The 25537-nt window shown below is 44.7% G+C and overlaps 1 protein-coding gene across 1 annotated transcript in view; it reads left to right on the top strand.

Annotated features, from left to right (window-relative positions):
* Window positions 1–25537, top strand: part of RIPOR3 (RIPOR family member 3) — a 79196-nt gene that overhangs the window by 17012 nt on the left and 36647 nt on the right. Inside the window, exons 3-10 of the mRNA XM_056844617.1 lie at window positions 4227–4305; window positions 5458–5481; window positions 7649–7702; window positions 12003–12152; window positions 12544–12607; window positions 15046–15089; window positions 18992–19117; window positions 23534–23679. Coding sequence (XP_056700595.1) covers window positions 4227–4305; window positions 5458–5481; window positions 7649–7702; window positions 12003–12152; window positions 12544–12607; window positions 15046–15089; window positions 18992–19117; window positions 23534–23679 — 687 coding nt within the window. The remainder of the gene's footprint in view (window positions 1–4226; window positions 4306–5457; window positions 5482–7648; window positions 7703–12002; window positions 12153–12543; window positions 12608–15045; window positions 15090–18991; window positions 19118–23533; window positions 23680–25537) is intronic.

Below are 25537 nucleotides of genomic sequence, written 5' to 3'. Positions count from 1 at the left end.
AACTTGGGGGCTTCTGCATGTTATATAGCTATGGGCCCTTAAATAGTCATTCATAGCTGATGGGGTGGATCCAATCATCCTCCAAGGTGTTTTCCTCCAATTTAAGTGGGTAGTCCGCCAACTGAAGAGCCACTTAAGCTGGAGAAAAACTCTTTAGGCTGGAGGAAGGCTTCCAGTTTTGCTCAGTGGTGTGTGAAGATGGGGTAGAATCTACTCCATTCTGCATGCCAAGCAGTTGCTCTACCACAGAGCCACAGCCTCCCCAAGCAATCTCATAGGTACCTGGGCGACTTCTGCAGACTTGTTTGCTAAAAAGGGAGCTGTTCTTTATTAACGTCCAGACTAATAAAGTGTTCAGTGTTCAAAACCCTTCGTACTGCGCTGTAAACACTGGTTCTAATAAATATATTATTCTTACTGTCCTTATAAATTTCATTCTAATGCCTTTTAGTAGATCTTGAAAGTGTCTGTGACTTGCTTTTGAAGATATACTACACTGACCTGGGTATTTTTCATTTAAGTCAGCAGTATTGACAACCCCTTCCCCCAGGCATGCAGAGATCTTGTGCAATCCTAAACAAATTGCTGATAAACCTTCCGGACAGGCTATTGAATTGCATTCTGGGCTAGAAAAGCCTCTGGATGCAGATAACTACTTGTTTTGAGTTATCTTTATTTAACTTGGATTTTATAGGAAAAATTGTGGGCAAATCTTCAGGAAGTTTACAGGGTGCGTTCTTCTTTGGCCTAAAAGATTACTGTGTCATGTCAGAACAGAACAGACTTTATTTGCAGTCATAGACTATCAAATGTCCTAAAAAATAGAAATTAAAAACTGTGTCATGTCACTGAGAGATGAGTGGATGGCTGATTTCTGGAGGAGCAGGATGTTTGGGGTAAATGGGAGCTGTCTTTGTAACGGTTGGGAAACTAAAACACACACCCCTCAAGTCGCTTTTGCAAAAGCACAGACTGCGTAACATAAACACATTGACCTGTTGAGGTTCTGCATCTTGTAAAGCCACACCGCCTACATCCTTTGTAAATACAGAGGAGAAAATTGAGTTATTCATGTCTGTTCTGCATTAACCCACGAAGTTAGAAGGATTGTGAGCCTCAGAGGTTTGCCTTCTGGGAACTAACATGGAGTCTACAACTGTTACGTGTATTTATTTGTGCCCCCCCCCCGGACCCTCTAGCAGTCCCTTGGAAGGCTAAGGAGACATGGGATGGATTCCCTGCCACCACCCTTGTTCCTTTAGCAATCCAGAGCCCTCAACATGAGCTATGAGGCTCTGTTGCCTTCAGTAGAAGCGTGTTGGATAGTTGTTTGCTGTTGTCTCTTCTCACCCGTCTGTGCAAGATCAATGGCCCCTACAAATCCTGCAGAAAACGCAAGAGCATTTGTTGAGCATTAAAGCATCTTCATGGCAGTGGCCCACATGGGGCATGTTTGTTGCTGTTCCATAGCCAAGCAACAGTTGAGGAGATGGGGAGGCATCAAGTTTGGGTGGAGTCACAAGACCCACTTTGTGTGAGGTAAGCATTGTTGCAGTGCACGCCAATAAGTTCATCTCCTCATGAATGTTAGAGGTCTCTGTGGAGGTGCAAGCGTCACAGAAGAAGAACAATTGGTTTTTATGTGCTGACTTTCTCTACCACTTAAGGAAGACTCAGACCGGCTTACAATCACCTTCCCTTCCCCTCCCCACAACAGACACCCTGTGAGGTAGGTGGGGCTGAGAGAGCTCTAACAGAGCTGTGACTTGCCCAGTGTCACCCAGCTGGCTTCGTGTGTAGGAGTGGAGAAACAAATCCAGTTCAACAGATTAGTGTCCGCCGCTCATGTGGAGGAGTGGGGAATCAAACGCGGTTCTCCAGATTAGAATCCACCGCTCCAAACCACTGCTCTCTAAACCACTACACCACACTGGCTCCCCCACACCATGGATAGCTCCCGCACTAGGTAAACCATTCCCTTTCCTTTCTTGGTTTCTCCCTATGTTGGCTGTCAAGAAGTGAGGGCTCTGTAGCCAGGTGGGCCCAAGAAGGGCTTGCCTTCTGTAATTACAAAGGACTCATAAATCTTGTGAAGTTTCTGGACCCCAGTTTAAGAAATGCTGTATTATACATTACAAACTCATGTATGTAACTGTACTAGTATTAGGGTTGCCAGGTCCCCCCTGGTCACCGGCGGGGGATTGAAAGGTAGGGTTGCCAAATCCAGGTTGGGAAACTCCTGGAGATTTGGGAATGGAGCCTAGGAAGGACAGGGGCCCCAGTGGGGTGGAGTGCCATACAATCCACCCTCCAAAGCATCCATTTTCTCCAGGGGAACTGATCTCTGTAGTCTGGAGATGAGCTGTAATTCAGGTCCCACCTGGCTGCTGGCATCCCTAACTAGTATATACAAAACCTTTGTTCACTTTGGAAAGGATTCCGTTAAAAGGTTGGGGGTGGGACGCATTCGCATGTGCAAATGAACCCAGAAGTGGTACACCCAGAATACCTCAATTCTGCCAATTGCATAAACTGGTCTTAATGTTATTAAGTTTAGAAGCAGCCAGAATGCTAGTTTTCTGGGCTATAGCAGTTGTTTTTTGAAATGTCTTGTAACATCTAAGTTCTTACACGCTTGGAAAAAAAAAGAAAAGCCTGGGCATTGGAATTTTCTTGCCCCATGCATTATGAAAAGGGGCTCTCAAGAGCTTGACAGATACTGGTAAGGGAGAGCTTGGGGGTCTGCAAATATTATAAAAATTGAAAAATGGGTCCTCAGTTTGCTCAAGTTTGAGGACCACTATTATATTTTAAGATGACATCACGTCATTGTACTGAAGCCAAGATTACACTTAATGTATTATTTATTGGATGCAACATTCATAAGAAAAAAAGAGTCCATGATCTCATGATGGACAAAAGCTAGCCAGAAGTCTTCTCTTGGGCTTGCTACGCTTCGTTTGGTGGGAAGACCTCCCCCCTTATTATGATGAAGCATTAAAACATACAATACCCACCCCCATAACACCTCTGTCTAAAATTCTACCTTGGAAAAGCTTTCCCTACTCCATTTTGCTGATTGTTTAAACTGGCTCTCAATACCAGGACGTGTCCTTCCCAGCATAGCTTATGGCTCACTAGTGTTGCCAGATGTGCAGGATCAAGTCTGATATATGCACAAGGACCTCTGTGTGAGACCATTTGTATTCTTGGATATAAATATGCTCAGTGCGGCAATAACTTGGGCAGCAGCAGAGTGGTAACTGGAGAGGCCAGTAAATCCTTGAGCAAGCGCATGAGTTGGAAGGAGTGCTTTATCACTAGTGTGGCCCCAACCAGAGGTGGCTTGCTGCACAAAGCCAAGGTCTGGATACCAGGCTCCACCATGGCTTTTGTGGGATCTGTTGCTGCATGGAAGGAAGTATTTTTCCTCTGTTGTCCTCCATGGAAGTTGTGGTCTGCTCCCCCTTTGTCACTGTTGTTGGGGAAGCTGAGTGTAAATGATTGGAGGGGATTTTGTTGTGTTTTGCAAGGATAGGAGTTATTAAAGGGGGAAATACCTCTCTGTGTGCCATTTCCTTTTTGCAAAATGGTGCTGGGTGTGGCAGCAGCCCCTCTTCCTTCCTCCTTGCAGTTCTGAGCTGAATTGGCTCTAGGGTTGCCAACCTCCAGGTACTAGCTGGCGATCTCTTGCTATTACAACTGACCTCCAGCTGATAGAGCTCAGTTCCCCTGGAGAAAATGGCTGCTTTGGCAATTGGACTCTATGGCATTCAAGTCCCTCCCCTCTCCAAACCCCGCCCTCCTCAGGCCCCACCCCAAAAACCTTCTGCAGGTGGTGAAGAGGAACCTGGCAACCCTAATTGGCTCCTGCTGATTTTTAAAATGACATTCCCCACAGCTGCTTTGTGGCTGCTGGGAAAGTGAGTTGTGTCCCAGGAACTCAACTCATTTAACAGCATCACATCTAGTTTTGCCCTTAGTTGGAAGTGATTTTCACCCCCTCAGTCCTAACCATGCTTAACTAGAAGCTCTGATATGTGTTCAGGATTGCAGTTCTGTTCCGTTTTCTGTAGTCAAGGAACTGAAAAGTTAGGTTTACTTATCTAAAAACTCCATCATGTAAACCAGGTACTAGTAACTTGCTTCTGATTGTTGTGTGAAGTGTTGTGTGAATTGTTCTGAGATACCTCTAACTTCTACCTTGGGTTCATCTCTCCCTTTAGTGAATATCTGGAAATGCATCAGGCAGAATTGGATTATCTGTCAGGATGCCACAAAGACACAAGAAGAAACTCCAGGCTGGTAGGAAGCTTTTTAATTTATTCCCCTCTCTAACCAACCTAGCTGGTGGAATCTGAGAACCAAGAGCACATTCACTGTTAAGGACATTGATAAATTTTAATTGACTTCAACGGAAGAGTTAATCATACTCATGGAACCTGTCCGGCGCAATAGAGGGCCTTCCATTGTTTACTAAAAACATTCCCCACTACCTTGAGCTCACACGCACTGATTTCAGGCCACTCTCCTCCCACAGTGTTCCTGTAGTTTATGATTCGAGTGAAGCCCAAAGGTTTATATTAATCCAGGGTTACCTGGTTTGCAAGCACTCATTTCAAAATCATTTAAAAATGTAAACATGTTGGCATTGGCATCAATGCCTCAAAAGGCGAAAATGGAAAGGGGGGCAATTTGTCTGAGATGTACCCCAGGCTTGCATGGTCATTTTCAATCTCAATTGCATTTAGATTTATCTGCACTTGCTGAGAACTAATCTACTGGTCCATGAGGCTGTATAGACAGCCAGTGTGAAGTGGTTAGGGTGTTGGACTAGAGCTTGGAAAACCCAATTTCAAGTCTCCACATGGCCATGAAGTTCAGTAGATGACCTTGTGCTAGTCATAGTCTCTCTTGGCTTAACTTTCCTCATGGGGTTGTTGTAAGGATAAAGTGAAGAAGAGAACCATATTGGCCACCTTGAGCACCTCAGAGAAGGGATGGGAGAAAAATGTGACAGATAACTACCCCTATCCCCCCACAAGGTGCTAAACTGGATATCTGCAGAGGAAGGTTTGGAAATGATCAAGCCAAAAAAGCCAGTGTGGTGTAGTGTTGGGCTAAGATCTGGGAGGCTCAGGTTTGAATCCCCACTTCTGCCATGGATGCTTGCTGGGTGACCTTGGGCCAGTCACACACTTTCTGCTTACTTACCTACGTCACAGGGCTGTTGTGAGGAAAAGATGGAGGAGAGGAGAATGATGTACGCCACTTTGGGTCCCCATTGGGGAGAAGGGTGGGGTATAAATGAATGAAAATTAAATAAATAAACATATAGTAGTATTGGATTGCTTCCTGTTGCATTAAAACTGCCTTCCAGGCACAGAAATTCTGTATAATGCAATTTTTTTTAGATATACTTATGTGTACTAATTTGGCTTGTTGTTGTTGTTTCAGGCTTTCTACTATGATTTGGATAAGGTAAGAAACTGGTAAAACCAAGTTGATGAACTGAAAGATATTCATCATGGCAGTATCCTAAGCAGAGTTGCCCCCTTCTAAGCTCATTGACTTCAATGGACTTGTATTTACTTACATCATTTGTAGTCCACCTTTCTCACTGAGACTCAAGGTGGATTACACTGTGGGAGACAAATTAACAAGAATGGGACATGCAATGAACACTACGATAGAGGTTTGGATTGCAGAGATCTGTAACAGGGCTGAAACAAAGCATAAGCATTAACATGACATGACATGTTAAACAGTGTGGAAATTACCTTGTAGAATCATACTTATAGGAACAGACAGTAAGTGCTACACACTATAGTACAGACCACAGTCCCTATCCACTTCCCAAAATATCATTCTGAAAAAAACATTTAATTACAGTGTAGTCCTAACACCTGTGTAAAAGGACTATATCGTAATGAAATGTTTGTAAGGGCAATAACTCTGCTTAGAATGGCATTGTTGAAGATTCCAACCTTCCCTTCTTGTCAGTACATTTTTCATTAACAGTTTCCTGAATATTCAAACCCATGAGAAGAGCTTTGACAGTACAATGGGTGGTCTTTGTGGAATGGGGTGATCTGGAATTCTGCAACCACAGAAAACTCATTCTTTATCTGGAATACATTATGCCATCTGCATGTGTTGGTTTAATTTGCATGGCTCATACTGCCCTCGAAGGTGTCTAGTAGAACTTGTAATTTTGTATGAAGAACAAGAAACCAAATTTCAGGAGTAGAATGAGGGCAGCAGAAAAAAACCCTGATGTTGAAGACAAGAAAAGAGAACATGCCTCATCAACTTCCTCCATTTAGCAAAATTTGCTAGTAAGTTTTGAGCTTCTTCTCTACTATCCTGAGGTCTAGAAATCTTGCACACGTGAAAACTGAGATCCTGTGGATCCTGTGCTGCCTTATGTGGTCTGCGACATGATTTCAGCTTTCCCATTTTCAGTTGTCGTTGCCTGCTGTCGATTTATACCGAGAGTGGAAGAGGTCTAGTCTTTCCTGCCCAACAACCACCCCGTGCCATAACATCAAGGCCTGAATTAAATGTGATGCTGGGGAGGCAAGAGAACTTACATGTGATATTGTACATGTTGCCCCCCTCCCCCCAACCTCATTTAAACTGGTCAGCTACCTGGGCAAAGCTACATGGTGAGAGATGGAGCTTTGACTCTCAAAGGCTTATTCCCCGAAAATCTTTTTGGTCTCTAAAGTGCTACTGAACTCAAAATCTGGGCAAAGTCGTTATGCATGCAATGTTGCAGGGGAGTTGATGTTGACAGCCAAAGGGCCTAGTGGTTAGACTGCACCGAAGAGAAGAGCAGGGTACAGATATTAAAATAAATAGCCTCCACCTGGGTTGTGGCTCTCTGGTGTCACCGCATTTCATGCATAGCTGCTTTGCACAGGTAGCCACCCAAGTTCAATACGAATATTGTACCTGTGCAAAGCCAGCATGGTAGAGTGGTTAAGAGCGGTGGACTCTAATCTGGAGAACCGGGTTGGTTTCCCCACTCCTCCACATGAAGCCTGCTGGGTGACCTTGGGCTAGTCACAGTTCTCCCGAACTCTCTCAGCTCCACCTACCTCACAAGGTGTTTGTTGTGGGGAGAGGAAGGGAAGGTGATTGTAAGCTGGTTTGATTCTCCTTAAATCGGTGCATAATGTATTCCAGATACAGAATGAGTTTTCTGTGGTTGCAGAATTCCAGATCACCCCATTTAAGTCGAGAAAATCAGAGTGTAAAAACCAACTCTTCTTCATGCAGGTAAGGTCTTACCCAGCATCATGCTTAAATCCAGCCTGCATATAAGAAGGGATGCTGTAGTGAGTGGTCTCCGGTCTGGTAGAGTTCACTCCCTCATCAAAACGTAAGGTGCAGGGAAGGCTTTTGTGCATGCTGAGTTGTGCTCGCTTCCCTGTCGCCAGCTCTCGCTCAGTAAATGGCAATGATAAATGCTGCTAACGCTGGCATAGCTACTCATAGATATGTTAACACGGGTTCATCAAAGTCTACTTGTGTACCTGTAAAATACCTGCATAATATGAAGGCCAATTTTGCATAGCCAATAAATGCAAACTTTGAAGCTGTGTAACTAACACGCACCCCCATCTCTTTCTCTCTCCTAAAGCAAATCCGCTCTGTCGAAAGGTACATCAGAAAACTGGAATTTCATATAAGCAAGGTAATGGTTTATATATTCTGCATGGGAGCTTTATGCTATATAACTCTTAAAGGGAGCATTTTTCACGGTCACGTGTTTGCAGGGAAATGGCATTCGGGTGCTTTCGGAAAGCCGCAATCACTTTCTTTGCAGAAGGAGGAGGCCTTTTTTTCTTCAATGCCTCCATTCAGAACGATTATTGAGTGCAACCCAAGTTCAACCTGTAGAACCAGTTTTTGTGCCTCGCCAGCATATTTGGGATAGAGCTACTAGAAGTGGAGGAGAAGGGGAGGAAATGGCCTCAGGATCTGGGTTCTGCGAAAGGTGAAAAACAGCTGTGGCTCACCTGCCTATAATTGTTCTTGCGCTTCAAGGTTTGGGGAGCACAGAAATAACTTTCCGTATACCTGGCTGGATCAGTCTTCATTTACTAAGTACATTTTTATCCTTTCCTCCAAGGAGCTCAAGGCAGCGTATGTTGGTCTCCCTCCATTTTACCTCATTTTACCTCAGGATGCTCAAGCTGAGAGGGTGTAATTGGCCCAAGGTCGCCCAGCAAGCTTCATGGCAGGGTGGAGGGTTGAACCTGTTGGATTCTAGTCTAAGACTTTAACCACTACACCAAGGTCTTCATGAGGATTAGGCTAATTTGAGATGAACAAACAACCCTTCCTCGATACTGAGTTGTAGAGAATGGTGCTATGTGACAGTAGACTCAGTCTCCATTGAATGCTGGATATGAGTTGTGGCTTCTTAAAAATCCACAGCTTCCAAGCCCCCAGTCAGGAGATTACCTGCCCTCAAGCTTCTGTTGTCCACTACTGCTTAGAGCAGTGGTGGGGGCTAAATTAAAAATTGAGATTGAAACCCCCCCCCACTGACATCACAAGGGGAGTGACCCCACTTCTGGGTACAATCTGGAAGTGACAAATCAGTAGCTCTAGGAATTGCTGGAAACTCTATGGTTTTTTGGTGATCCCTAGAGCTACCTGTTATTACTTCTGGGTACAATCAGGACATCATCGTGCTCTCAGTGCTGCCTCCCACACCATGTTTCCACCCTCCTGCTAATTGCCAGGTTGAGGCAACCCTATATAAAACATGGTTATTTCATTTAAAAAATGTATATCCTGCATGGGAAGTGAATTTTACAAACCAAAATGACAAAATACCAGCAAAACTGTTCCAACAATGAATTTTTTTGGCTGTACAAGCTGTAATGATGCTCTGGGAAAGTGACTACTAGAACAACACAAAGGTCCTCTTCCTGTAGAGGTGGGTTTCTGCCCTTTTTTCTGGGTCCCATTCTGCACAGATGAGGCTAGATACACTTATAAATGGGTACAGTGTGGCGTGGCTGTACCTGTCATGACCTTTTGCTAATAATCCCACAGGGGCAAAGCAGGGCTTGTGCCTGACCTCAGTGAGGCTCAGAAGTGCTTAACTCTTTTCTAGATGGGACCCAGCATATTAAATGGCGAAAAAAATTACTTTCCTAGAAACCAAAGTATGGGTATGTTTGTTTTCCAGAACAACATATTAGAAGGGAAGCAGTTTTTGTTGGCATGAACTGGGAGCGAGCTTTCATTAAAAGTTTATGGATTTTCTTGGCTTTAAGACTAGGGCCAACTGTATTTAAAAGGCTGCACGTTACAATGGTATCGTTGTTCCTTGCTGGCAGCAGCTCTGATAAGGCTCTTACATGTATATTGAATTCTGCAGTGAACATAACTTCCAAGTAACCCCTCTTTGGGACCACCGCCTCTCTGCAAGAGAAATTGGTCTTTGCTTATGGTGTAGGGTCTAAGTGTAGGCAATCTATTACAATGTTTGGGTAAGATACTGTCTTTCCAACCAACCAACCCTTCAGAGGATTCTTGTGAGGTTCAGGGCTGATTCATGGTCTTCTCTGGGCTCTCTGTCTGGCAGGATGCAGAAGCAAGCCTTAGGGTTGTGTGTCCTACCTGTTGGTTTGGAATGTATCAAGTAGACGATGTGGATGTGTCCCACCCCCAAAATGGGGTGGACACATGGTGGAGGGGCTGTAGCTCAGAGCAAGTGTTTTACATGCATACTATCCAACTTTCAGTGCTTAGCACAGTGGTTCTCAAAGTGGGTGGTACCACCCCATGGGGGGCGGTGGGATCACCTGGGGGGCACTAAGAGGCAAGAGGGCAGAGGGGGGCGGGGCGATAGAGGGGGGCCCCTTCAACTGTGTTGTTCACTAATTTACAATAGATCAAGCTATAGCACCATGCTGGCAAATTGGGTGGAAACTATCAGAATTTTTTTTCCAGACTTTGAAGAGCTACCACTGGATCAAGTTGATCAGTCTTGTTGAATAAATTTCAACTAGAAAGTTTTAATTTGATTTTGAATAGATGTGCAATTAATTGTTACTGTTTTGAAATTTTATGCAAACCCCTATTTTGAATAATGCTTTTTATAGGATAGGGGGCACTGGGGTTGAGTTTGTGGAACCAAGGGGGCAGTGGCCCGAAACGTTTGGGAAGCACTGGCTTAGCACCTCAATTTAAAACAATTTTGGACAAGATAGCAAAGTAAGACCTGTGCATAAAACCATGAAGGGCTGTTCATGTTGATGTAGAACAGTGGTCCTCAACCTTTCCAGGCCTGGGACCCCACTGAGCTGCAACCATGTGACAGGAAGTCATATGACATCAGAATCATATGACAGGAAGTAGGGGAGCTAGAGTTATGACCTCACCGTGGTTGAGGCTGAGACCCATGTGCAGAAGACCAGAAGAGCTGGGGGTAGGAAGCCACCAGGTGTCGTACCATAGTGAGAAACCAGGGCAAGGGTCAGATCTATTGGTCTTCTCAACGTTCATGCAAAGAAAGGCAAGCTGTATGATGCCATTTTTTTCTAAGCAGCTGGTTCTTCCAAAAGGCAATAACAAAAATGTCTCAACTCATCTGGGTACCCTTACCTTTGTGGTGAAGACCACTGGTATAGAGCACTTTGGGCTAGAAGGCCCAAGGGTCGGACTTGATATAAGCCAGCGTCATATGATCTTATAGCATGGTAGAGCATATATGCACATACGCTTTGGTTCACAGCAAGTGTTCTGTGTCAGTGAGGTTTGTGGTTTTAGACTCACTACCGTAATCACATTGGGCCAGGTTTCCCACATGGATTGTAATCACATTTGACAAATTTTACTGCAGAAAACACTGTAATCACATTTGACAAATTTTACTGCAGAAAATTTTACTGCAGAAAACTACTGCAGAAAACACTGTTCTCTGTGGCAATCGTAACGTAGTGCTATCCTAAGGGAAGAGGGTTTTTCACTTGAGTGGCTTTATAGATTTGGTTCACAAGAAACTGATATCTTTTTTCGCTTTCTCGTCCAGTACAAATGGACATAATCCAACCAAAGTAAGTACTTCAAAATCCCACTGGTCAATAAGCGCCTAACTCTACCATTGATGCTGCTGTTGTGGCATATGGATTGAATCCAGCCACACATTTTCTGCAGGTGAAACAAGGAAGGGTCTGCACGAACCACCCCAAAAGGCTACGCTGGGGATAATTGGTCCTACTTGTACAAAAGCCATTTGGAGCAAGTCCTATAGTAAGGAGGGGAAACTGGATGGGGCTGAGTGAAAAAGCTGGATCTGACCCATTGACATTCTCAGAAAATTTAAATCTGACATGAAGAAATTGGAATCCATTAACTATTGTGAAGGAATACTGAAAGGTTATACAGTTAAGCCATTTATGCAGGGGGAATTTTTATGCTCGCTCAAAGCTCTTTTTTAAAATGCGACCTTTACAATACAATACAATACAATTACCTTTATTGGCATATGAAAATGCGACCTTTAAAATACCTATTCACGGTCCTGATGCAAAAGGAGAAATTTCCCCCCCACTCGCCTGCTGCTATCTCGTTTGCGTAGCCATTGGCACTGGTTGTTTGCATGGCTAAGCTGAGTTTGTGATTTTTCATGGTTCTTTCAGTAAATGCTTCGGTACTGGGGCGAAGCAAATACAAAAGGTTGCTCTTTTAAAGGGGCTCTTAAGAAATGCGAAGCAGGTATGTGCTGGCTTCTCAGTCACTTCCTAAATTAAGGCTCAGCACTAAACTAAAAAAAATATGTGGGGCACTTCAGCCTGGAACAGGCTGCTAATTACCAAGCATAAATGGCTTTACTGTTGTTATAATGAACAATAAGCTGCCATGCATTTATAACGGTATAGAACTAAGGGATTGCTTAATTATGCCATTGGGTATCTGTGGGATTTGTCTGGAATGAGTACTGTTGCTGTACCTGTTTTCTCTGTTCATTTAAGGTAGAAGAACTGTACGAAGCTTACAGTATCCAGTGCAGGCTGCGAGATGGTGCTTCGAATATGAAACACGCCTTTTCCTTGTCCCCTTCCACCAAAGCATCCAGGGAAAGCCTAGTAGAACTTTATAAGAACCTGCAAGAATGTACAGAGGTAGGACTGCTTTTGCCTCTGTCTAAGACCTTTCAATGAAAAATACTGCATTTGCTTAGAATTCGCGGATATTAGATGCCCCTGTGGAATCTACAGATTCAGGTCCAGTAGCACCTAAGGGACCAACAAGATTTTTTGGAGCATGAACTTTTGAGAGTCGAAGCTTTGACTCTCTCGAAAGCTCACACCCTGAAAATCTTGGTGGTCTCCCTTCCAAGTACTGAGCCTGCTTAAGTTCTGAGATCTGACGAGATCGGGCTATACCATACTGTTCTGCATCCCCTGATGAACTGAGTACCAGTGGCTTATGTTGACAGTGAAACCACCAGTGCATACTGGACACTTTATGCCCCAGCTTGCTCCATGCCAACACTGCATATTTTTCTTTTAGGATATGTGTCTGATTGAGGGGACACTTGAAGTACACTTGGGAGAATTTCATTTGAAGATGAAAGGTAAATGGAGCTTTTTCTAGGAAGATTGGAGTTGAGTGTGGAAGCATGGCTGTTAGGGATGCCCTGGAAATGTTGGCGCCAAGAGCACAGGTGGTTGTGTCCATGAAGCAAATAAAACAGAGTTCTGAAAGTGATCTATACTGTTGAGGAGATCACATCCAGTGCATGGTGGTTGTTTTCATATTCCTCCTCTTCTACCTCCCCAGGTATTATGGCACATCTTTCCTGTTTCTGTGTTCTCAGTGGTGTGAATCTATAAGTGATTTTGGAAAACCGTCGGGTGGCAACACACTCCCTCCTCTCAAACTATCTGTGGGACTATCACTGCATCACTTGAGGTGCTTTGAAACTCCTGGATATCATAACACACCATCACAATAACCCAGAATTAATAGAACATGAAAACTACCTCTGGCCAGTGATGTCCTCTTCTTTAGTGGTTCCAGCTGTCTCTCACATAATAATGTTCCCTATTCATGTATATTGCAGGTGAGGGGAATGGCTTGCCTGAGGCCACCAAATAAGAGTGAAGCTATGCATGGAATACCATGCAACATTCCAACTGTTCATTTAAAAAAAATAGATACCCGAGGCTCCAAACAGGAATAGAGAAAGAGCCAGTGGAGGTGCTAATGACTTCCTGGGCCAGCTGTTTTTCCTTTCAACATTGCCCCCAGGTGCTTTTTGTTGTGCAGAGAGGAAAAATAAGAGCCCCCATATCTCCCCCCCTTTCATGTATGTAGGTACTTCATTTATAGTCTGCTTTCCACCCCCAGAGATGCAAGGTGGATAACAAAAATTGAAAACCTGTCAATACCACAGAAACTAATCCACAGATGTTAAAATGACAACCCTGCATAAAAAATGCCCTCCTGAACAATTTTATTTTGGCATTCTGTGGCATTGATATTAGTGCGGGAGCTTTCCTGGCCTCATCAGGTGGGCTGTTCTACCTGGTGGGGGCCACAATGGAGAATGCTCAGGAATGGGCTGCCGTTGACCTAACTCATTTGCAGGGCGGCACTAGGGTTGCCAACCTCCAGGTACTAGCTGGAGATCTCCTGCTATTACAACTGATCTCCTGCCGACAGAGATTAGTTCACCTGAAGAAAATGGCTGCTTTGGCGATTGGGCTCTATGGCATTGAAGTCCCTCCTCTCCCTGAACCCCGCCTTCCTCAGGCTCTGCCCCAAAATATCCCGCCGGTGTCGAAGAGGGACCTGGCAACCCTAGGTGGCACCTTCAGAAGGCTTTGCTGAGATGAGACAAGCAAAGCAGTTGTAGTGGAAAGGAGGAAAGCAGGTTTGGGAGGTGATCTTGAGAAGAGTGATGGCAAGGGAAGGGTTAGGCATACCCGCCCCTCCCTCTTTTCCTAGTTGAAGCCTCCTGTGGCTACTTTTCATTCTTTTTTTAAAAAAAAATTAAAATTCCATGGAACTCTAGGTATGGTGATGATTGTCCCTAAATTCATTCACTTTTTAAAAAAGAGTTGATCCAGATTCTCTGCAGTAAATAGAGTTCCCAGCTCTAGGCTGGCAAATACCTGGAGATTTTTGAAGTGGACCTAGAGGAGGTCAGAGCTTGGGGAGGGGAGGGACTTCAGTGGGGTATAACACCATACAGTCCACTTTCCAAAGCGGCCATTTTCTTCGGGTGAACTCATCTCTTGCCTGAAATTCAGTTGTAATCCCAGGAGATCTCCAGCCACCACCTGGAGGTTGGCAACCCTAGCAGCACAGTGAGGAATGGTAATTTAAAAAAAATTAAGCAGTGGGGAGGATGGGATCCTGCAGCAAGCTGTGGCTCAGTGGTAGAGCATTTGCTTGGTATGCAGAAGGTCCCAGGTTCAATCCCCGGCATCTCCAGTTAAAGGGACTAGGCAGGTAGGTGATGTGAAAGACCCCTGCCTGAGACCCTGGAGAGCGGCTGCCGGTCTGAGTAGACAATACTGACTTTGATGGACCAAGGGTCTGATTCAGTATAAGGCAGCTTCATGTGTTCAAGCCATTTTCCCATGTGAGACCAGCACTGGAGTGTGTGTGTTAATTTCACTGTTTTTTCTCCTGCATGGGCAAAGAATACTCCAAATGGAGTAGCAAAAATGAGGAAATAACACCCCCCTCTTGCTGTTTCAGCTCAGAAAACAGCTGGGGAAGAGGCAGGATCCCTTCGTCCCCCTGTGGCAGCATTCAAGCCCAAATGGTCGCTGCTTTATTTTTAGCCATTCCCCACAGCTGTTATGTGGCTGCAGGGAACCCAGACCCCACCCCCGGAAAGTAAGGATGTCATTTGGCTCTAAATCTGATGTATGGAATTTGCTTGTAAGGATGGTAACCAGAACTCTTTCTTCTGAGATCTCCAACTATTTATGTTAATGCTTTCCTTTCTTGGAGTCTTCCAAGGTTACAAATTCCTCTTTTGTTTTGTATTGTTCCCAGGGTTGGTGGGTTATGCGCGTCTCTGCCCGGGAGACCAGTATGAGGTACAGTATGTAGCAATCCTGGTTCTTCATCTTGCAAAATGCAAATGCGGGATTACTGTGAAAACAAGGTTTTGCCTTTAGAATAATGAATGAGGTTTTCTGTGCCTCTTATGGGTGGTGCCATGGCTGTAGCTTATTTGTGTATAATAACTAGCATATCAGCTGACCCCACCCACTCACATGGCTGGAAGATGCATCCCTTCCGCAGGCCCAGTTTGAGAGGGATCAAAGGGAATCACATATTCTGTTAAATAAGCTCTAGAGACCCAGTTCACTCCCTGATGGAATATAATTAAGAATCTTTTATGTTATTCAGCAGAGGTTGTAGCTCAGCCCTAGAGCATCTGCTTTGCAGGCATAAGGTCCCAGGTTCAATCCCCAGCACCTCCAGTTTAAAAGAATAAGGTACTAGGTAATATGGAGGACTTCTGCCCAAGACTCTATAGAGCCACTGCTGGTCAGAGTAAATGATATTGACCATGATAGACCAATGTTCTGATTCAATGTAAGGTAGCTTCATGTTGACAGAGTGAACTCAAACAGACAGGTTTTCTTTATGTATTTAGATTTATATCCCACCCTTTCTTGACTACAGTCAGGCTCAGGGTGGATAACAAGAAGAATAAACAATCTGTTTAAAAATACATACTATAAAAAATTTTTAAAACCTGATTAATTTGTAAAATTCCAATTGGCACCCTAATAATAAATATAGCGATGGGGATAGCCAATCAGGAATGGGGGGAGAGAGAGAAAGGGAAGGGAAAGCAGAAATCAAAAGCCAAAAAACTGAGGCGATGGAAGGAAAGTAAAAGTAGGGTAGGGTTGGCAGGTCCCTCTTCGCCACCAGCGGGAGGTTTTTGGGTTGGAGACTGAGGGCGGGGTTTGGAGAGAGGAGGGACTTCAATGCCATAGAGCCCAATTGCCAAAGCAGCCATTTTCTCCAGGTGAACTGATCTCTATCAGTTGGAGATCAGTTGTAATATCAGGAGATCTCCAGCTAGTATCTGGAGGTTGGCAGTCCTATGCTGAATACCATTTTTTTTCCTGCTTTGCTGCAAGGCAGGAGCTAACATGATGAAAACTTATGTTTTCTGCTTTGTGCTTGCTGGTGTATGAATATTTTCCATCAGGAAATGAGCATTTTTTAAACAGCTTTTTTGCATATGTTGTAACTTTCTCACTATTCGCTGTGCACGTTTGGGACCAGCATATATAACAGGCATACAAAGTACATGTGGAATTAAAAAACCATATAAGAAGGGGAAAAGGCATATGAAACAGCACCTTGTAAGGGAAGAGGAAGAGAAACAGAACAACTGACAAAATTATACATGGATTAAAAAAAGAAGAAAGAAACCTGGCATAGTTGTACATCTTTATCTGGCTCCTCCTTTGATGGTGAAGCAACAGTTGTGTAGGGAAACTCTGCAATTTCAGGATCAATGTCTTCTCTGTGGTCTGGCATTGTTCTGGTATGATTTTGAAAGCCTTGAGAAAGGGTGTGCCTGCTCATATGAGCGTGAGCAAGGGAGAATATAAGACCTAAATTTAAGCAAAAATCCATCTATTCATTTTTATCCTACCCTTCCTCCACAGGCCTGAGAATGATGTTCAGGGTTCTCCCACTACTGCCTTATCCTCCCAATAACTCTGAGGTGGGCTGTGCCCAGGCTAGGGCTGCCAATCTCCAGGTGGTGGCTGGAGATCTCCCACTATTACAACTGATCTCCAGGCGACAGAGAGCAATCAGTTCACCTGGAGAAAATGGTCGCTTTGTCAATTGGACTCTATGGCACTGAAGTCTCTCCCCGCTCCAAATCCCACCCTCCTCAGGGTCCACCCCCAAAATCTCCAGGTATTTCCCAACCTGGAGCTGGCAACCCTAGTCCTGGCCCACAGTCATGACCAAGTAGGAGATCTGAACTTAAGACACACAAGTCCTAGTCTGACCACTACACCACACTGACTCTCCTACAGGTTAAAGAATGGGGGAATTGTAGTTCTAAAGATGAAAAAGGAATGCCTGTCTCTGTAGGATATGGTTGCCAACCTCCACATGGGACCTGGAGATCTTCCAGTATTACAACTGATCTCCAGACTACAGAGATCAGCTCCCCTGGAGGAAATGGCTGCTTTGCCGGGTGGACTCTATGACATTATATTCTGCTGAGATCCCTCCCTAGGCTCCACCTCCAAAATCTCCAGGAATTTCCCAACCCTACGGTATATGCACCTCTGCAATGCAGTGTTAATAAAGCCCAGCACTGCCCTTCCACAGCTAGGTTTACAGTGTATGCCATGAATCAAAGGCAGCTCCACCCACTTTTATTTATTTATTTATTTTGCAGCTGAGAGCAGGGCTGGCCCTACCCAGCAGGTTGTTCTGGTAGAGACTGACGGGTTTCCTAAATCAAATGGGGAAAACCGGGGATGAATATCCTTCTAGTATCCCTCTGCCTGTTCTCCTAGTCTACATCCAAATGCTGCCCTGAACTGGAAAGTTGCCTATGATTGGTAGGGTTGCCAGGTCCCTCTTCGCCACCGGCGGGAGATTTTGGGGGCGGAGCCTGAGGAGGGCGGGGTTTGGGGAGGGGAGGGACTTAAATGCCATAGAGTCCAATTGCCAAAGCAGCCATTTTTCTCCAGGTGATCTGATCTCTATCGGCTGGAGATCAGTTGAATTATCAGGAGATCTCCTGCTACTACCTGGCAGTTGGCAACCTTAGTGATTGGTGGTTGCTAAGCCAGCAAATGCAGACACAGACAACTCATCCTAAGGAACTACACATCGCAGATTCCTTGTTTGTTTTTTGACTCACAATACAGGAGAGAGTTTTCTGGTTCACTACCAATTTTTAAGCAGTCACCCAGTACCCATGCAATGCAGTGTGTGCTAACCTAGATACCTGCAGCCCTTGCTTTTGGCGATACCCTTACTTCAGGCTTTGCATCCATCTTCTGCATGGCCCTGGAACTTTATTGTGATTGTCCCCATATTGTAGAACAGGCTGCCTGCATAGAGGTACAAAAGACATCGCCATATTTTGAAAGTAGCGTTGCCAACCTCCGGGTACTAGCTGGAGATCGCCTGCTGTTACAACTGATCTCCAGCCGATAGAGATCAGTTCCCCTGGAGAAAATGGCCGCGTTGGCCATTGGACTCTGGCATTGAAGTCCCTTCCCAAACCCCGCCCTCCTCAAGCTCTGCCCCAAAAATCTCCTGCCAGTGGCAAAGAGGGGCTGGCGATCCTATTTGAAAGGCCTGCAGAGCATTCTGTTTCAGATGGAACAGTGGATTAGCTGTAAGAGGAAAAACAAAAAAACATTTGCCAGGCTTAACTACTTCCTGTTTAGTGGTACCTAACACTTTTTAATTAGTTGTGTCATTGGATCTTATTTTAACTGCACTGAACTTAGAGAAGGCAGAGAAGGGGTTTTTAATTAAATGAAGGACTTCACAAGTACATTATTATTTGTTGAAAAGTCAAGCTATAGCTTGGATCCCCAAGAACACTTCTGTGGACAGAAGGATTTCAGCCTACAAAGCACAACTTTCTCGCATCCCTGGTTCTTCTGCAGCCCAGAGTCCCTACCCCAAATGCTACACTTGGGATGGAGCTGCAAAGTGCCCCAGCCAATGCAGCTCTGGCCCAGGAGCAACATTTCCAGGGGGCATTTTGGGTTGGCAGGGGAGGCAAGAACTCCTGCTCTTTTGGTGAAAATCTCTCCATCCATGGAAATGCTCCTGTGTTTGGAAGAACGTCAGCTCTGAAATCACTGTGTATCTGGCCTGTGCATTGGGTGCAGGAATCCAAGGAGTTCTATGAGAAACTCTCCCAGAATTCAAATGCTGGCTACACCCTAGGATTCATTTAATCCCTTTGTGTGTATCTCTTCAGGTGTTTGTACGGCTGGGACGTCAGAAGTGGAAATTGAAAGGGAAGATCGAGACAGACGACAGTCAGACGTGGGATGAGGAAGAGAAGGTTTTTATACCCAACCTCCATGAGAAGTTTGAAATCAAGGTAGTAGCTTATGTTGGTTAGAGTAGAGTCCTCTTTGTTAGTGAAACTGGTTGGAAGGTTTCCTCATGAATGGCCTGGTTCATTGACCCAGCGTTTGATTTTACTGCTTACTTTTCCCTGGCACTTGATTTCCCCCCCTCTCGATAAGGCAGCGTGGTACAATGGTAAAGAGTAGCAGACTCTAATGTGGAGAACCAGGTTTGATTCCCTACTTCTCCACAAGAATGCTGCTGGGTGACCTTGGGCTAGTCACAGTTCTTTCAGAACTCTCAGCCCCACCTACCTCACAAGGTGCCTGTTATGGGGGGTGGGGGAGGGAAGGCACTTGTAAGCTGCTTTGAGACTCCTTATGGTAGAGAAAAGTGGGGTATAAAAAACCAACTCTTCTTCTCTTTAGTTGGTTAACTCCAGTGTTTATATATGCATAGAACAATTAATATTATGGTACCTAGCTTCTTACTCTGTTCATCTGGGCCAAAATTGATTCACATCATGTGCCTGTATTTCACAAGCTGTATGCTCTGTTCTGCCCTTTCTCCAAGAAATTTAGGGCTTTTTATATCCCCCCCCCCATTTTATCTTCACAATAGCGACTGGCTCTGTCAGGTAGGTTAGGCTGAATGTCCCACGCTCACAAGTAGATTTCGTGGCTGGAGGGAACCAAACTATCTGTAGAACTAAAGAGCTATGTTTAGATAAGCAGATGCTGAATTGCAAAAAGTAGCACTGTGTATGTGTGTGGGGATCATTCGTATCTCTCTCTCTCTCTGTCCCCAGTAGTAACCCGAAGCAAAGGGTTGCCACTTGTACAGTCCCTACAGCTTTTAGACTTGTGAGCCATCATGTTAGGTTTTTAGAATTTTATTGATGGTTTTACTGTATATTTATATTGTATATTGTTGTATTTTTAAAATGACGTTACCCACCCTCTTCCAAGGGACCTTCCTCCAGCTCTAGGCTACAATCCTCAGGTTAGGAGCCAAAGCATAAGAGACTTTTGGCTTGTGTTCCTGGCCACGCCTGGGACAAGTACCTGCAAGAGAAGAAAGACAAACACTGCCTGGATCTCACAAGCTGGCAGCCATCTCCCCACAATTCCCCATCTCATGCGGAATGGGGCCAGTTAATTCTCCTTCCCCATGCCATTTCCTAAACTGGAAATTCCTTTCCCTCCCCCCGGGCAGCTTCCGAGCCAACAAGGGAGAAAATACTGCAACACTCGTTTCTCTCTGGCAATGTGCGTCTGGAGGGAACCAGGAATTCCTGATCCCTCTCCAGCAGAGCTTTGGGAACTGCCTTTAAATGTTCTCTTTCCTCACCCACTGCTGGACGTTCAGAGAGGTTAATTGAGAGGCACTGGGCAAAAATCATGAGAAAACATGCAAAAGTCTTGCGTTACTAAATCAAGATGAATCACCTCTTCCAAAGCCATGAATGGATTTGGTTTTCATTTTGGCTAAGCTAAATCCATTATGCTTGTGCTTTTTTGCTTCCCCCTTTAGTCAATGAAATTTTAACTATCACCCTGTGGTGTTGTGATTTAGTATGTCATACTAGGATCCGAGGGATCTGGGTTCAAATCCTCACTCTGTCTTGAGACTTGCCGGGTTTCTTAAGTGGGCCAGTCACACACTCAGAATAACCTACTGCAGGGGGGATTGTGGGGATAAAACAGAGGACAGGAGAAGAAGAAGAGTTGGTTTTTATATGCCGACTTTCTTTACCATTTAAGGGAGACTCAGACTGGCTTACCAGTTAACCACTTACCAGTTTACCACTTAAGGGAGACTCAACCCTTCCCTTCCCCTCCCCACAACAGACACCCTGTGAGGGCTGAGAGAGCTCGAACAGAGCTGTCACTAGCCCAAGGTCACCCAGCTGGCTTTGTGTGTACGAGTGGGGAAATAAATCCAGTTCACCAGGTTAGCCTCCGCCGCTCATGTGGAGGAGTGGGGAATCAAACCCGGTTCTCCAGATCAGAGTCCACTGCTCTTAACCACTACACCACTCTGGCCACAAATGCCACCCTGAGTTCCCCGGAGGAAGAGTGGGATAAAAGTGTGCTAGCTGAGTTGGCGTGAGTTCAAATGTGCTTTTCCGTTGCCTGATGACTGTCCTGTCAAATGACAATTTGCACGTGTGAAATGGCCTTTGTAAATAGAGATTTCACATTGCCAGAAATACAATTTTTGTTTGAGGCTGGTTGTGTGTTAAAGCAATAAGACATCAAATGACTTCTACCTACGTGGAACAATCCCAAGGCCTGACTTGTATGTTAAGATCTTTTTTTAAGGTGACAAAATTGGTACATGATGACTTTACTATCTCATTGGTATATGAAAGAAATGTCATAGGTAAAACTCAAGTTAGTCTCTCAGGAGATTCCCAGGTACTCAAAATATAGCGAAATCCACATAACCAAGTATTTGGGGTAGTTCTGTGCCCTCCCACCCTCCTGCACCTACAGGCAAAAACAAGCCAGAATGAAAAGCATGCGGTCTCTGTTTATAAAATGCAAATGGATTGCTTGTGTAGTTTCAATTTGCATTGGGACCAGGAAAGGGGGTTTAACCCTTTCACCTTTGCTTAGTCTTGCTAATCAGAATTGCTCCCTGCATTTTAAAGGTTGGCAGAAGGGTTCATAAGCAAATATTCATTAATCCAAGTAGACTGAGTAGACCTTGATAGCAGACCAAGTAGACCTTGATAGCAGATAACTAACAGCTCAAAAAAGCTCATTGGTGAGAGAGGGAAATTCTGGTGGTGTGCTTAAGTCCTTTGTACATGTACATTATGAACCCAACAAAGGCAAATGTGAAGTGTGTTCAACTACCTCAATATAAACTTGCTTTCCATTGCTGCTTTTCCATGGTGGAAATAGCATGTGTTGCTAACATAGTTCCTCTGCTCCTTGTGAGCTGTAGGCTAGCACCAGTATTCTGCATGCTGCTGGTGAGGGTAATCCCCTAGGGCATAAGTTAAGCATGCATGCACCCTTATCCAGGGGAGATGATGGGTCCTTCTGTCCCCTTGCTATTTTCCTGTGGGGGTTAGGGGCTCTGCTATTGCACACAGGCATCTGTTATGTCCGTAATCTGTACTGTACCTTGGGGGTGTAGCTCAGTGGTACAGCATCCTTTTTGCATGCAGGATGTCTCTGCTTCAGTCTCCGGCATCTCCAGCTAAAAGGAACAGGTAGTGGGAGAAATAAAAGATCTCTGCTCGAGACCTTGGACTGCTGCTGTCAGTCAGAGTAGACAGTTCTGATCTTGACAGACCAGTGATTTGACTTGGTATAAGGTACCTTTGTGTGTTCAGTATGGTGTAGGGGTTAGGAGTGGTGGATTCTAATCTGGAGAACAAGGTTTGATTCCCCACTCCTCCACCTGAGCGGCGGAGGCTAATCTGGTGAACTGGGTTGGTTTCCCCACTCCTCCACAAAAAGCCAGCTGGGCGACCTTGTTCTCTGAACTCTCTCAGCCTCAGCTACCTCACAAAGTGTCTGTTGTGGGGAGAGGAAGGGAAGTGTCAGGCCTCAGCAAATCCATGCGTTCCAGGCAATAACTTTCCTCCAGACGATACAGCGAGTAAAAAGTTTATTTCAGAAGAACAGCAATTTCAGCAGGTCAGAAGACTTAAGGCTAGCATACAGGTATGGGGAAATATTGAAACATATATAGGGTGGATACAATGGGGTTGATTGGATTATTGGAAACAAAGGCACAATACCGAAGCAAACTACCGGTAAAGACTTGAGCAAAAGTATTCAGAGTAAAATGCGTGCGTTAAGTGGCTGATCTTCCCGGGCTCCCAGTATTGTTCTGCGGGACCTGGTATCAGATCAGCCATTACCGGGGCAGGTCTCCATTGAGCTGCAGATCTTGGGCAGGAGACCAGGTGCAAACGGGGAGGGACTGAGTGCATAAGGACTCCATTTTGTCCATGGGGGAAACCATCTTGTTTCTATCCGGGGCCGGCGGAGAGCCTATCTGACAGGAAGGAGATTGTAAGCCTGTTTGATTCTCCTTAAAAGGTAGAGAAAGTCGGCATATAAAAATCAACTCTTCATCCAATGATTTTTTAGCATCTATTGAATTTTCAATTTTTTTTATTTTGAGAGTTAGACAGAGAACTAAATAGACCCATTAATAATACCCTAAATGCAAAAATGAGCTTTCCGAGACTCATGATGACACTTCAGTATTTCCTTAGTAATTCCTTAGGCAGATCGTCTTCTAGAGTTCACTTCCGTACTGTAAAAAGCCTTGTTCGTATAATCTCTTTCTGTCAGTCAGACAGACACACACACACACACACACACACACACACACACACACCTTACTGTGTTTAATGCTCTTGCAGAGACAGACAAATATGGGTCAACTTTCCAAGCTATTGTATCACCTACTTTTGCAGGTCACTGAACTCCGAGGACTGAGTACCCTCTTGGTAGGCATGGTGAAATGTGACAGCATAGACTTCTTCATGACCAGGCCTCAGACCATCATTGTGGACGTCACTGAACTAGGGACCATCAAGCTCCAACTGGAGGTCCTTTGGAAGTAAGTATTCAGTGTCAATGGTCACTTCTGAAATAGATCACCTAGCAAGGTGTGGTTCCTGACCCCTGGTCATTCTATCAAAGCTGAACCCAAAGGTATGATGCAAAGTCTGTGAGAATCCAAATGTTAATAATGTAATTCTCCAGCATGCCTGAATGGTTTCCATAAATGTCAAGCAGTTTATTGTGAGATGAAGCCAGTTTCATGAGGAGTTTGTCAGTGTGTTAGTGTTTGTGCTACAAAGTACACTATTTAGAGTTCTGGGAGATCCAGGTTCAAATCCCAACTTGTTCCATGGAAGCTTGCTGGGTGACCTTGGGCTAATCACGCACTCTTAGCCTTACCTACCTCACAGGGTGATTTAAAAAGGTAAAGGTAGTCCCCGTGCAAGCACTGGGTCATTACTGACTCATGGGGTGATGTCACATCCTGACGTTTACTAGGCAGACTATGTTTACGGGGTGGTTTGCCATTGCCTTCCCCACTCGTCTACACTTTACCCCCAGCATGCTAGCTACTCATTTTACCAACCTCAGAAGGATGGAAGGCTGAGTCAACCTTGAGCCGGCTACCTGAAACCGATTTCCTTTGGTAGAGAACTCAGGTCAAAAACAGAGCTTTTGACTGCAGTACTGCAGCTGACCACGGGGCTCGGTACAGACTACACAGGGTGATAGCCATTATAAAATGGAGGAGGGGAGAACGATGTTGTAATCCGCTTCGGTTCCCCATTGGGGAGAAAAGCAGGGTATAAATAAGTAACAACTTCTAACCACAAGTCTGCTATCCTGAAGTTGTACTCTTTGGTATGGTGATGCTAGTGCTCAAGATAGAAGTGCATAAAATTTATGGCGGCACTCCTCAAACCATAAGCCCTTTCTTCTTATCTACAGGCCAAGCACGGCTTAGGTAGTGGCGCCCCACCTCACCCCCAACGGTCTTCAGCTTAAGTATGACCCTTCTGAAGGAACATAACTTTGGGGGCTAACTACTGAATAGAAGCCAAGTTGTCTTTTATAAAAAATACCCGGATCCTCCTTTTTACTGGTTGTGGCCAAGTCTGGCCTCCATTTTTAAAAACTGCTGTAGGTGGAACTGGTGTTTGCTGCCCGTGCTCTGTGGGCATGTCTGTTCAGATGTGAGGCATGGCCTCCGACAATGAAGCAGAGCTGGAAAATGAAAGCTTTTGAGACGGGACCATAAATATTTGCATGAAATAAGGGAAAGGGAAGAACGTCACCTGAATCCAGTTGTTTTTATATGCCCGTCAGCTTTTCAATTCTGACTTGTAACACGGTTACAATGATTTGTGCAGCACCTTAACCATTCCGGTATAATCATTTTGACTCCTCTTCAAAAGTTCCCCTCACAGCATGCAGAACTTCCTTTTTAACCATTTTAAAGGCCATCTTTTGTAGTAAACGGTTTTCTATTAAAGACAGACTTGAATACCAATGATGTGTTTATGGTCACTGCAACGTTTTTATTTCTCCTCAGTGGAGGAAGAAAGGGTTCATTAAGAAGAAAGGCAGCATTCAATTTTACTTTTTAAAATCTGCTATGAAAAGAAATAGTTCTCTGAGTCGTTTTATTATCTTCCCCGTAAATGGTTAAAACGTCTCTTTATTCTGTGGCTTGGATCCACCTGAGTGTTTCTGCAGATGCAAGGGTTTCTGCCTCCAGAGGGTGACTTTCTTGCCCCCTCCATTGGTGAAGCCCAATATTTTTAAGGGCTCCATGGGCTGGTATCATTCTGTCTATTGAATCGCTTTGGTGGATCCAAGCCAGTGTCCTTCTGCCTCTAGGCATTGCCGTTGATCTTGGGCGAAAAGGTAAACTTTGTGCAAAGCCACTATAT

The sequence above is a fragment of the Euleptes europaea genome, chromosome 2, assembly GCF_029931775.1.
Source record: "Euleptes europaea isolate rEulEur1 chromosome 2, rEulEur1.hap1, whole genome shotgun sequence".
Taxonomy (NCBI): Eukaryota; Metazoa; Chordata; class Lepidosauria; order Squamata; family Sphaerodactylidae; genus Euleptes; species Euleptes europaea.
Note: the sequence above shows the minus strand (reverse complement) of the source record. Positions and strands in the feature narration are given on the sequence as shown.